Source organism: Mustela erminea, chromosome 15, assembly GCF_009829155.1.
Source record: "Mustela erminea isolate mMusErm1 chromosome 15, mMusErm1.Pri, whole genome shotgun sequence".
NCBI classification, from domain to species: Eukaryota; Metazoa; Chordata; class Mammalia; order Carnivora; family Mustelidae; genus Mustela; species Mustela erminea.
This window is the reverse complement of record NC_045628.1, coordinates 75341979-75355225: the sequence shown is the minus strand read 5'-3', so window position 1 is coordinate 75355225 and position 13247 is coordinate 75341979. Positions and strand designations below refer to the sequence as shown.

General features: G+C 49.2%; 1 protein-coding gene across 6 annotated transcripts in view; it reads right to left on the bottom strand.

Annotated features, from left to right (window-relative positions):
- Window positions 1-202: 202 nt before the first annotated feature.
- The window catches only part of SLC7A1 (solute carrier family 7 member 1), a 78929-nt gene continuing 65884 nt past the window's right edge, over window positions 203-13247 (bottom strand). For all 6 annotated transcript variants that reach the window (XM_032314452.1, XM_032314457.1, XM_032314455.1 and 3 more), the window contains 6 exons: window positions 12626-12765; window positions 9962-10064; window positions 7974-8191; window positions 7547-7713; window positions 6770-6878; window positions 203-5258 (listed from right to left, as the gene is read on the bottom strand). In XM_032314452.1, coding sequence (XP_032170343.1) covers window positions 5155-5258; window positions 6770-6878; window positions 7547-7713; window positions 7974-8191; window positions 9962-10064; window positions 12626-12765 — 841 coding nt within the window. In that variant the 3' untranslated portion in view covers window positions 203-5154. The remainder of the gene's footprint in view (window positions 5259-6769; window positions 6879-7546; window positions 7714-7973; window positions 8192-9961; window positions 10065-12625; window positions 12766-13247) is intronic.

Genomic DNA, 13247 nt, shown 5'->3' with positions numbered 1-13247 from the left:
CTGGGGGATTCCCTGGTTGAGGGACTGGACTTTGGAATGAGCATTTGCACCAAATGCCCCAAGGCCAATGAAACATCACAACATCCGGCTGTGGAGAAACAGAGGATGCTAAAGAAGGGAAGGGCAGGATCTGGAACTCTCTGTGAGGCGCTGCCAAGCTTGGGGACCCTACCCGGGGGGGGGGAGTCTTGAGATCACACTGTGCATGCCAAAGCCATAGAATTTATTAGAGTTGGCAGAAGCATGAGATACTGTACCACAAAATAATTTGATTTTACAACATATAGTAGGAAGTTGTCAACATACAGTGTTGTCAGCAAAAATGGGATACAGAGCAGAATTTCACATTTTTTTAAGGGGTGGACATGGACGCTTGTCCTTAAAATAAAAACAGGAGAGACCAGCAGAGACAGCCTGGTTTGCAGTGGGCATCAGATTCTAAATCTAGTATTACAATTATAAGAAACTATAAGAAAACTATTAGAAAAATAGAACATCAAACAAGCAAAAATATTATACAATTTACATAATAAGAAACACAATTCTTTTAATAATGGCTCCATGTTCAGTAGAAGAAAAAGTTTACTGGAGAAACCACAGCTCTGTGGGTTTGATAATAAACCAGCCCTCACTGGGATCATCATCCCATGCTTTAGACCCATCGATGCTGGAAGGCACAACTTAAGCGGGAAACTTACTTTAAATATATATTACAACTTCTCAAATCGAAAATAAGTCCCAAACTTTAAAAAGTTTGTCATCAAGAAACACAACATCGTATACCTTGTTAATTAATTAACAGTCAAAGCACATCTTCCCAGCCCTGCTTCCTGACCCTGCTCATACCCTGAGAAGATCAATTGCTGGACTTCACAGCCAAGGTCTTGATCTCATGGGGGTTTTTAGGCCAGCAGTTCCACACACTTACAGGGCCATCGGGGTCAGGGGGAGGGGGTTCCTTGATAACTGTGCCCTGAGGCCCTTGGCCGGTCGGTGTCCCACTCAAAAGAGCACTGCTGCTCCATGAAGCAACGGGCACAGAAAGACTCTGGATTATAGTGATGAATATCAAAGTCAGTTGACATTTTCTTCTTTTGCCATAAAAACCCATCAGGCATCATAACCATGATGATGAAATATGGAGTGTAGCTTCTTGCAGCACTGGATCAATGAATCATTTCATTACCAAAAAAAGTCCATAGGAGTCTGACAAAATGTCTATCTCACTCCCTGAGGAGCCTTACATACAATACTCTCATTATGATGTCAAACATATATCTGAAGTTATACAGAACAACCATACATAGCATATATTTAGTTCCATCTGCCAATAACTTTGTAACAGTTCCACACACAGGCACACAAATGTTGCACACCTATGGCCAGCAGAGTGCAGACAGGCCTGCAGACACACATCTCTGTCCGTGCTAGAACACATCGGCGATGGGGCCTGGCACGAAGATTCCTCACTCCCATCTTGGTGATCATGGCTTTTGGGTGCTGACAGGACAATCGACTTTGATGAGATGTATACAAGTGAGACACGCAGATCAGAAGACGGTCCCGGCACAGAGCTGGCAGGTGTCCTCTCCTGGTGATGGCCCCAAAATGCCTGAGTCCGTCTATACTCTGGCTGGGGTCGTTCCGAGGCATGTCCACACTTACCCAAGGAACCCACCCTTGGACCCTGGACTCACAGCCGTGGCTGGTGTTAGGCTAGAGACCATCCCGGGCAGACTGCAGAACTCACTCAGCTCTGAACACCCGCTGGGTGTTGCGAGGAGGGCATGCAATTCAGTTCGTGCCCACTGCCATGGACGAAGCCCAACAAGCAAGGGCCAGGGGCCTCAGCCAGGGGCACACACAGGCTGTGCCAAAGGTACAGAACGGGGTGTGCCAGAGCCTCGAGAGCTGGGGGCAGCTGAAGCCCCCAGAGTGCACACACGGCAGGCAGGCAGCCTGTGATAGCCAAACCACAGCACACAGGACCAGGAGGCCGATCTCTTAAGAGAGATGACTCAGTGGAACCAAACCACAGGTTGGGGAGCTGGAGAGGGAGAGGTTCTGACAACAGTATTGATTTAGAGTCTTTCCAAAACACCCTAGGAAAAATGGCCCTATCTACTCTTACAGGTTTGGAAAAACAAATCAGGCCCCAAGTTGGGTGGAAGGGGTGTGAGCTGGTGGGGTGGGGTGAGGAGAATGCAAAGGCCCTATCTCCTGCCCAAGGCCCCCTCCAGGAAGCAGGCTCGGCCTCACTGGCCCACAGGGTCCGACTGCTTCCCTGGAGACCCCTCACACTCCTCAATCATCAGCAGAGGTCCTGAGGTCCTGCTGTTGGCTTCTCTGTGAGTCTTCATGGGGTCACAAAAACAGAAGGGCAGAGGGCACTTCGGGAGGCAGGAAGGGGTGCTTATTTGACACAAATGGGTCTTACCAATATGGCTTTTTGCAACTGGGCCACAGATAAAAGCAGACACAACATTTCCAAAGGGCATGTCTCTAGAAGTGTGGAATTTCTGATGGTATAGAAAATACTGGCCAAGCCATGAAACTGATAATCATATTCTCGCTTGGGGGGTAGGGAAGCCAATTGTTGGGCATTTCTGGTGGTTATTTCTTGCCTGTGTGTGTGCATGCCCCGGCGCGTGTATGTGTTTATTTCTGGGGAAGGAATGAAGGATGGGATAAGAAAAAGCCTAACAGCGCTGGGGAGACTGACCCCAAACATGATTCCTTACATTACCACCCTCATACACAGAAGAAAAAACCCCTGGCAACTGAACGGAAGTTAGTCTCCATAAAAGCACAGTGACCATGACGACTATTTCTCTGCGGGACCTTCAGGTGTCCTTTTCCGAGGCTTCTGGAGGCACTTCCCACTTTGGGGTGAGGAAGGAGGACCCTCCCACTCCAGGAGCTTCGCATTCCGTGGGATGGCATCAGCGAACACACCTTGTCAGTCGGCAGAAGGAGACATGTTGCCAGCTGAAATGTCATCTGTATACAGTCTATTGCCTGCTGTCTTGCACAGAAACTTCAGCCAGAAAAAGATATTAAGGTAAAAAAAAAATTTTTTTTTTCTCTCTCTCCCCTACACTTTTCTCAGATATTACCTTTCCCTCAAGTTCTCTTTGCCTATGTGGGAAAGTAACAGACAAATCAAGCAAACAAATAGCTAACAAATTCTAAGAAGACAGCAGACAACCAAAACCCCATGAAATAAGTTAATATTTATCAAAATATTATACAGCACCAATCTACATAAATTTAAATACCTTTCTTTGGAAACCCATGCTCTGAGCCCTTATGCTCCTCCCTCTATAACATTCACAAATGATATTTAGAATAAAGCTTCCAGGCAGGTGATCAGGGCCTGGGGCAGAGGCCAAGCTCTTGGCCACCGGCCCACCAGCCCTCCACTGACCGACCCTGCCATTTGGCTGGCCCACAAATTCTTGCAATTCTCTCCGAACCTACTGAGGGAGATCAGACAAGTGCCGTCAATTTACCAGGCTTATTTCTACCAGATTTGTGTCAAAGGTCGGACAAGAGGGAAGAAGTGGGAGTCTGAGCTTCAAAGCAGCATTTACATTTTCTAGGGTGTCCACATGCCTTCCTCCCTCCCCTCCAGTTCACGTGAGGCCCTTCTGTCTCCCAGGTCACGTTCTCATGGGAAGGAAGACTGCGTCAGTGTTCTCGTTTCCTTGGGCTCCTCTCCGCAGAGTGGGTGAGAGTGTGGGGTGCTGCAGGGTCCGAGGAGGGAGCACGGAGCATGGAGCTGCAGGGACCCAAGCTGGCTCTGTGACTGACAGAGGCAGGGGGTCCAGGGCCAGGTTACGATCCAGATACAAATCCACAACGCTTGGACAGCAGTATGACCCCCACATTCTCACGTGCAGACCCCATGCTTGCAACAACACACCAAGGAAATATTTGGTCATTTTCCAAGTTAACACTAAGTGCCAACTTAATTTGGAGTGATTCGCAGATGCTAACAGAGTACTCGGTTTGATTCTATCTAAGGAGGGGCCAAACAGATCATGTTGGGACCAGAAGCAGCGAGGGGGGCCGGCCACTGTCACCTCAGAATGAGTGGACACCTGCCTTGAGAACCTTACAAGACTCGAGATGCTAACCCACAAGCATCAGAGGGCAGGATTTAGTGATTGGCAAAGACCCACAGAATACAGCGTTCTAAGCTCTACTAATCTAAGGCCAGTCCCACAGGAATGCAGTGCCACACTCCAGTTGCTTGGGACACACAACTGTTGGCGAGAGATACCAGAAGCAGCCAGAACCGGCCTGGGGCCTGGAGCGAGAGAGTGCGGCTGGGGGAGGTCCCCACACTTGGGCACCAGGAGGAGAGGCGGCCCTGCCTTGGTCCTGCTGCCGCGTCCCCACAGCGGCGCTCCCTTCCTCCTGGTCAGTGACGGAAACGCCTGCCCTCAGCACCACTGGAGGGTGCGGGGCTGTCCGGTGAAGCAGCAAAACCCCTGACTGGAAGGGGAAGGAGGAGAGAGCTTACAGTCCTCACAGCCTCTTCTGGAAGCAACGCAGGGAACAGGAATGGGAGAAGGAAACCAGTCTTGCTTTTCCTTTTTAAGGTAAACTGCTGTCCTTTGGCTCCAGGGGCAAGACTTCTGGGGACGTATGTTTTGGAGTACTCACCTTGCCTCTGTGGCCGGCCTTGGGGGCCACCTGGGGAGATGGCTATGGAGAGTCTGGAGTGTGCAAATGTTTAATACCAGAATGGTCCCCAGGGAGGGAGGCCCGGATTCCCAAGGTGACGAGAAACAGTGACCTCCATTCTGCCTGAGCACACAGCAGCATGCACACGGAGATGGAGAGGACGGGGCCGCTTTCCATGTTCAGAGGGGTGTTAGGAGCCGCGGTGGCTAGCTGTGGCCAAGCGGCCCCTGCTGGGGAGCTGTCCGAGATGACGGGCCCTTGTGCACCTGCTGCAGAGCGAGTCTAAGCAGGACACACGAGCTGTGGGCTAAGGCTGCGTTTCAGGTAGCTGCAGCGTCTGCTGCACTGGGGCTGTGTAGATGTGGGTGGGTCCTGACGCACTGGTGGACAGAGTGAGGTGCTCCCAGGACCTCTGCGGGCATCCCTCGGGGTTGTGGTCACCTCTGAGGGAGGGGCTGCGTGTCACTTGCAATGGTCCAAATTGCCGTCAGGAGTCCTTGCTTGGTCAGCGGCTAGCGACGCCTCCTCGCTGTGCCACAAACCATAACCAAAATAGATGATGAAGCCTGCAGGCCGAGAGCAGAGCACCCATGTGAACACAGCTGGTGGAGGAGCCCACCCAGGAAAGCCTCTCCACGCTGCCTGTCCTGGGCCCGACTCAGCACAAGCAGCCCTCATGGGCAAACTTTCTGCCCTCGGAGAAATGACACGACTTTGACTAACATCTGCAAAAGCAGCTCTCCCACCTCTACATGCAGCAAGGGCACATGCCCTTCTGGAGAGCCTCACACTGGGCTGGATCCTGAGCAGGGGGAGCAGCTAGGCTAGGGGCCCTGGGACGAGTGCTGCTCCCGCAGCTTCATCTGCTCACCACCCAGCTTGTGCCCTGGAGCTACTGATGGGCCCGTGCTGCTCCCTGCCAGGGTGGGATTTCCAACGGGCATCACGGCTCCCCAAGCTGTTCGCACGGCCTCCGGAGGCCCACTGTCTCTGTTTTCTCTACATATGTGGCTGTCAGATAGGAGGCGGCATTCAAGTCGTCTGAAAGCGTGTGTAACACAGGAGTTCAGTCTGTTCTGGTGTCCGGGACTCCAGAGGTCCCTCGGTGGGGCCCAGAGATCTGAGCTTCTAACCATCCGCTCAAGCACTACCGTCGTCTGGCCCTGAGGCAACCTTCATGCCAGAGACATAAGGAGGGCAGGCCTCAAAGCCCTGGAACTAAGCTAACGGCTTGGAGCCCAAGACTCATGTCTGGTACGCTTAAAACAGGGGTCGTCCGCCGTCGCGGGGGAATGTGTGCCTCATCCTGCGGTGTGGAGGAATGTGTACCGATCACACACGACTGCACACACTGACCAGCTCTCCCACAGGAAGGCTCTACAGGGGACGTCTGTCCAACCAGCTGCAAGCCACACTTTGCAGACAATGTGAGGCCTGCAGAGAAGGATCTCCAGGCGGCAGCTATCTGCCCCCAAGTGTGGTGACCCAGGGCGGAGGCTTTGGCAGAAACAAAGTCCTGGCGTTACAGCTCTTGTCACCAACACTGAGGGTGAGAGGAAACTCCTTGGTCACCAGTACTGAGGAAGGAGCCTGAGTCCATTTCCTGCAGTTCCTGGGTTGGATACCCAGGTAGGGGATAGGCCACGGGCGACCTACAACAGGGCCAGCACCCAAACGGTGACCCCAAATCTCCCACATGGGCCAGTGGGCAGGGGCTTGCTGGGCTGGGGAGGGTCATGGTCGAGGGAGATAGACTGGTGCTTTGTCAACAGTAGACCATTGCCTTGTTCTTGTTACCTTCAACTCTTGCCATGACATAACTAGCTCAGGCAAGAGCAATTAAAATGAAAAGTATCTGAAAGGGAGGGGAGACCCACAATGTACAAGAGCTCCTCACTGAGGGAAAACCCCTGACTACATGTGTTTTCATTATGCTTTGAGATTGGAAATGAGAGAGGCTCAGTGACAAGAGGCACAAGTTGTAGAAAAGACAAATGACGAGTGTAGACAGGTTCGGGGCCTGGGGCAGAGGGGCCTCCGAGAGAGGCCATCACAGTGAAACCCTGACCTCACATACCTATCAGCATCCACACTGCAAACCGGACCCACGTGCCTTGGTCCAGCTGCATCATGAGATAGACGTTCACAAAGATGCTCAGGACGGGAAGTAGCGGCAGGAAGGGCACCTGCAAAGAAGAGTGGGGTGAGGGGGGTGCATTGTCAAGTCTGTAGGGGGTGGAGTGCAGGGGGCGTTGCCTTTGAGTCATTTAGCAAAAATGCCCTAAGAAAAGCCCCTACCCCCGAAACAGATGGACTGCGCTCTTTATATGGGGAAGAGAAGGTGAGTGCACCCCAACCCACACACATATGCACAGCCGCACCCCTGTACCGGCAAACTCTAATAGGTGGGGGTTTGGTTCTAGGCTACCAAGTGCCAACGTGCACTCTACTCTAATTTTCCCCTCTTGCTAATCTCCTGTTTAAGAAGGGGCTAGAAGAGGGACTTCTCCTTATCTCCAACACTGAACTACTTCATTACCTGTGTAAGCTAAAATGCAGACACCTTGGTCACCTCCAAGGCTTAGTAATACGATGCGCCAGACACATACATTAGATGGACACATGTGAGCTACCCCAGCAGTGAACTGCGTCACTGACACCTAAGAGCTACAGCAGGGAGGGGTGCCTTCTTCCAGGGTCGGGTCCCCACCCGTTGTCCCTGGGGCTGGCCGGCCAGCCCCTCTGCTCCACACAGCCTGGCCTGGCAGAGCTCACGCAGGGCGCAGGAGGCCTGGGATCTGGGGCACCTACCACAGAGCCTACCAGGAGGTTCCCTGTGGGCAGAGCTGCTCACCTTAAATGAAAGCTTGGTCTTGCTCTCAGGCTGCCTCCAGATGATGATGGTAACCAGGGAGCAAAGGAGGACAGATCCAGCAAGCATAAAGATGGCCCACAACTCCGCTTTTGTCAGAGCCTCCTTTCCGAGCACGGCAACAATGCAGAAGGTGAGGATAAGAATTGCTAAGAAGGAGGGAGAGAGGGGTGCAATTCAATCTTTTTTCAGATCCCCACAGATAGCCCCAAAACCCACGGAGAGGGAGGCTCCATTTCTGCAGCCACCAATTACGGTAAGGGCAGAGCAGCTGACATCACAGTCCAGGAGCAAGACAGATGCTTATCTCTATCCCTTCCAGCACTTGCCTCCACCACCCGGGACAAGAAACCCTGCAATACCAACAAGCAGGACCCCAAACACCTTACAGGGAAGGGCAGGCTCTTACCTATGAGGCTGGTTGAAATGTTCACAATTAGCCCGGAGAATTTGGAAGGCTCCATATTTTTGGGTGAGAGTATGGTTTTCAAAGAAAACCGTTCTGCTTCTGGTAAAAAGCCTGTCTGGGAATCACTGGTGCTCACCAATTCATTCTGGTCCACTTGATCGAGCTCATCGGTAGTTCTGGCCATCTGGTATACCATGTTAGGTTGTTCTGGTTGATACCTGTAAAGAAAGGTATTGTGTGACCATCAAAATGTGCTTTCATTGGGCAAAAGGATACATATTGACTCAAGTTCTCAGTAAGCTTTCAAAGGTAAACTGCCCAGGACACAAGGCATAAAATGGGAAGAAGATGGTCAGAACGATGCATTCTCTGGCAAAGTAGATACAGAGGAGGAGACCTGAGTCCTCGGCTTCTTTCTGTTTCTGCTTCTGGGCAATACCCTCCTCCTTGGGGTCTCAATTTGAGGCAACTTGACCTTCCCCATGAACTAGCCCAAAGGAATATCCTGAGATGGTTTCCCTTGCTCTGAGTAGTAGTACTGGCCCTTGGATGCTTATAATATTTGGCCACTTCCAACAAAACTACAGCTGAAGGGAGCTAAAAGTACAAACAGAAATAGGAAGCTGTGACATTAGGATCCTGTTTGGTGCCAAGAGCCAGAGAAATGTGTCAGCAAGCTGATGGATTTGAGAAATTCTCTTTGTGAGACTTAATTGCATCAATTTATTTTTAAAACTCCAAATGGCTTAGAATAAGCAACTTTACAGAGCTGGCCGAAAGACTGGGCCTGTGGCATGATTTCCAAGACATAAGCTTCCTGCAAGTAAAGCATTCATTTTAAACGAGGCTCCTTATCTTCCCACCCAAAATGAACAGAGCTCCAATCTTTTCTACCAGCGACGAAAACCAGAGTGCTTTCTGAATTATTTTGCATCTAATCTAAGTGTGAGCATAAAGATATTTAACCATTTTTTACTGATTCACTTATGTCAACACCCTTTGGTCAAATGAGAGTGTAAGGAGAACCTCAGAGAAGACTCCAGGGCTGAGCCCTAGGATGGAATAAACGGTCACGGAACTAGCAAACTAGTTTTAGCCAATGCTACATGGCCACGGCTGAGGTTCAGCCCAAGTTTTACACAGAGTAGGTGCTAAGCATTCCTGAAATGGGACAAATGGAGTAAATGCCCTTGCCAGTATAAATGCCCGAAAAGAAGTAATGAGGCTTTTCCCTGGTGACCAACACTGAGTCTCCATGACTCCATATTCTCAGGATAAATGTTCCCTTGAGCCTTTCCTGGTAGTGAGGAAGCAGAACCCTGTCCTTTCAGAGCGAAGGACAGCTGGAGCCCTGGGCTGTGCCTGGGAAGGGGGTACACTGAGGGAGCTGAGAACACAGGACCACTCCTGGGCCCTGAACTGCTTTACCTCGGCCATCCAGGGGGCTGGCCCAGCGTCCACAAAGCTGACACGGCCAGAGCCTGGGAAGTCTTGCTCAACATTCACCTCGGCCACTCAGTGCCATGTCTGGGACTGACTCCTCTTGGGGCAGCTTGCGGTGTTGCTATAGGACAGCACTGCCCTAAGAATCATACAAGGATTCTCCCAATTCCCACCAGGATTAGTCCCCAGTACCCTCCAAGCTAAGACCCTGGACCAAACTGAAATCATTACCCTAAGCCTTCAAAAATTCTGTTCCCTGGACCAGGCCCAACAGTTAGGCTGAGAAGCTGTCACCTCCCTCCTCCTAACATCCCGCCAGAAAAATGAGGGCACGTGATAGTGAAAGGTGAGCCCCCTGACTCTTTTCAATGATGTTTTCTGTGACTAGACTCTCAACCACCAAATCCCACACTCTCTAGGGCAGTTCCCAAAGGAACTAACAAGAACCTGAAATTACACCTTATAAATCATTAACCTGAACTTTTAAAAGGCTAACAGGGTACATCTTCACTATCTATCATGGAATCCGGAGAAGCCATACATACCGTAAGACCAACACACAGGCAGCCACCAAAGAGTAAGCCAGGAGAGTGCCAATCGACATGAGGTCCACCAAGTCCTTCAGGTCAAAGAGAAAGGCCATCACAGCTGAGGAGGAGACAAGCATCAGGATCCATAGATGGCCCACAATCACAGATAGCCAGAACCACCACCCACCCACGATCCAGGGTATACAGGGGGAGCTGCTTTTACTTGCTTCCTCACCCCAGCCCTTTCCATGGAAAGACACTGTGACGACATTGCTTAAAGAGAAGAAATGCTCAGGATTAAATCACGTTAACGGTCCTCAGCAGATAGTAACAATAATTAACATTTATATGAAGAGCACTTCCATGAACATGACCTTTCTTGATCGTCATGGCAACTCTGCAAGCTATCACTACACTATGATAGAGAAACTGAAGTCAGACATGTTGGAAGACTTATCGAAGGTCACACAGCTAGGAAGTGGAAAAGTCAGGATCTCAACTAGGTTCTTGTGGCGGAGCCCAGTGTGTCTTTCTCTGCACTGTGCAGACGCATAGACAGTTACATGTTATCTATCCATCTACCCACACACCATCCACCCGTCATCCATGGATCAATCCATCCTCTGTCCATCCATCACCCATCGCCCATCCATCCATTCGGCCGTCACCCACCCATTCATTCATCATCCATCTGGCACGCACTGAGAATACGCTGGTCAGCACACCCCAGCAAAAATGTACACCATCAAAGTGGGCAGACCAGAGAGTCTCCAGCTTCCCCGAGTATATCATCCAACACAGGCTTCAGTGTGAGCAGTGGCAACAGTGATGAGCAGGTGGATGAGGTCAAGTCCAGTGCTCTGGGAGGATCCACAGGGGCTCCTAACCCAGACAGCTGAGTATGGAAAGCAGTGCTATCTCCAAACAATACTGGTACCTCTACTATGACCCCATTTATAAAAATCTACAACATGCATGCTTATTTGAAAATCTTTTGTAATTTTTGTGAGAGTCTCTCTATTTATATGGGTACACTTGTCCGGTTTCCCATTTAAACAACTTGGATACATCTACTTTGGGGTATTTTCAAATCATAGGCAATCAACACAAGTTAAAACAGAAACACAAAACCATTCCTTTTCCACAAATATTTCTCAAGCCCCTACAGACTACTCCAACTAAAACAAATTTACATTGAGGGTAGATAAGAGGATCAAAGAGCAATGCCGGGCCTTCTGGATAGTCAGAACAGTGTCCAGCTGTGCAGGCTGCAGATGCCTATGTCCCCACCCACAAAGAAACTCCAGCCAGACTTTTTCCATGTGGGGTGATTTCAGAAAACCAAATACCCATTGACCACTCCTGCCAAATGAAAAGAAAGAGTAAATCCTGGTTTGGTGAATGCACGTACTTTATAGTCACTTTAAAGATTATAGTTTGAGCTCCCCTGATCAGCACAGGAAGGGAATTAAAGGCCAGTCTTTAATATGATCAAATTACATGTAAATCCTGAAAGAACATTAACTAGTTCCCGTTCTTCATCTCTTAAATATATTGGTCATATTCTGACATATGGTGTCCCGTAACCTGAACATTGAGATCGTGGTCAAGAATGTACAATTACACAACAAATTTGTTAAATAATGAAAAACTAGCTTTCTTTCATTATGTGACATTAATCCACAATACTAAACACACTTTGCTAAAGGGGTAGATACTATTAACAACAATCCATTCATTTAAGATGGTCAAATGTCTTACCAGTGGCTATTTGACTAGTCCCTGCGGTACAGAGGGTGAACTGGTATCGTATGTCCTAATATCCCAAAAAGACCGTGGAAGGAGCCAGCCACTTTGGCATAAAAACAAATCAGGAACCGAGAGCCAGGTCTCCTGGGTGTTAACCTCTCTGTACAACAGGCTGGATTATGGCTGTCTCTTGGGGCTGGGAGAAGCAATTATTGGGGGAGAAAATATAGAAAACCAATAGCACAGTCCTTAGATGCTCCCCTTTTCTTAATCAGAGGCCCCTGGAATATCACACAGCCCCAAGGTTCTTTGTGTCTGGATTTCAGCTGTCAAACCCGTCCTCTTGGTGGGGAACCTGATACTTGATAAGATAAATCTTCTCTAAGCCTGCCATTATTTATAAACTTATAGCAATCGGCCTCCCCAGCAACACCCCCGATATCTCCTGGAGAACAGGTAGCACATTTCCTAAAACATTGATCTTAAGGGCTTCTCATTACCCTGAGGATCCACAGGCTAAGAGACACGGAGAATGAACTTCCAGTACTAACTAAACAGTCTTCCGGCTTGTTACCATGCAAGAAGACGTCATCCCACCAAAGTCTACTGAGGAACATTCAGAAAACGGGAAACACAAGTGGCTCTGTAGGGATAGTGGGTGTTCTAAGCTCTGTCCAATGAGAGGATAATCATAATAAAAGGATTCAAACATTTTTGAGAATTCCATCACATCCTCCGTAAAACTGGCCTCTGCCTTTAGTCAAAAGGGTGGCTATCTTGCAGGAAATCAGGTTCCAAGGGTGAAAACCAAAAGTTAAGAAGACCAGCTCTAACTTCTCACAGACCAGCACAATTCAAGGTATTTCCCTAGGAACTAGCAGTAACTCCACTGTTAAAATACTGGCAGGTGGGATTAGTTCCAGTTCTTACCAGCAATGGCACCTGAGGTCAATGTGGCAATTATTGGTGTTTTGGTCCTATCGTTGATTTTGGCCAAAAATTTAAATAGCAGTCCATCTTCAGCCATGGCATAGATGACTCGAGGCATGGGAAACATGGAACCTAAAAGACTGCATGGGAGGGAAAGGCAAAAAGCACATGTAACACTATCCCATCAGGAAGAGAGGCGTCCTAACGTGATCATTACGTGGTAAACCATGCTGCCCTGAACTCCTCACCGAGAAATGCCACCCTCCAAACTAGGGGAAGCCCATGACTGGCAGACAAAATTCATCGCATCAACCCCAGAAAAAGCACTTACTGTATGTGCTCAGTGAAAGAACAGCTTAACCTAACAAACATGCATGGGATCTTCTTCATAGTTCTTAGGAAAAAGAAATTTTGTATTTATTCCCACAGTATTTCTAGCTAAATCAAACAGAATATAAAAGCCTCACTGGGCTCATGAGGATTTTTCTGTGGTAAATCAACGATTAGCAAACATTTCCTGTATGTACAGGCTAATAGCAAACATCAGGGGCAAAATGTTTCTTATTAAAAGCCACTTTATCTTGGCTGTCTGGGGGGCTCAGTCAGCTAAGCGTCTGCCTTT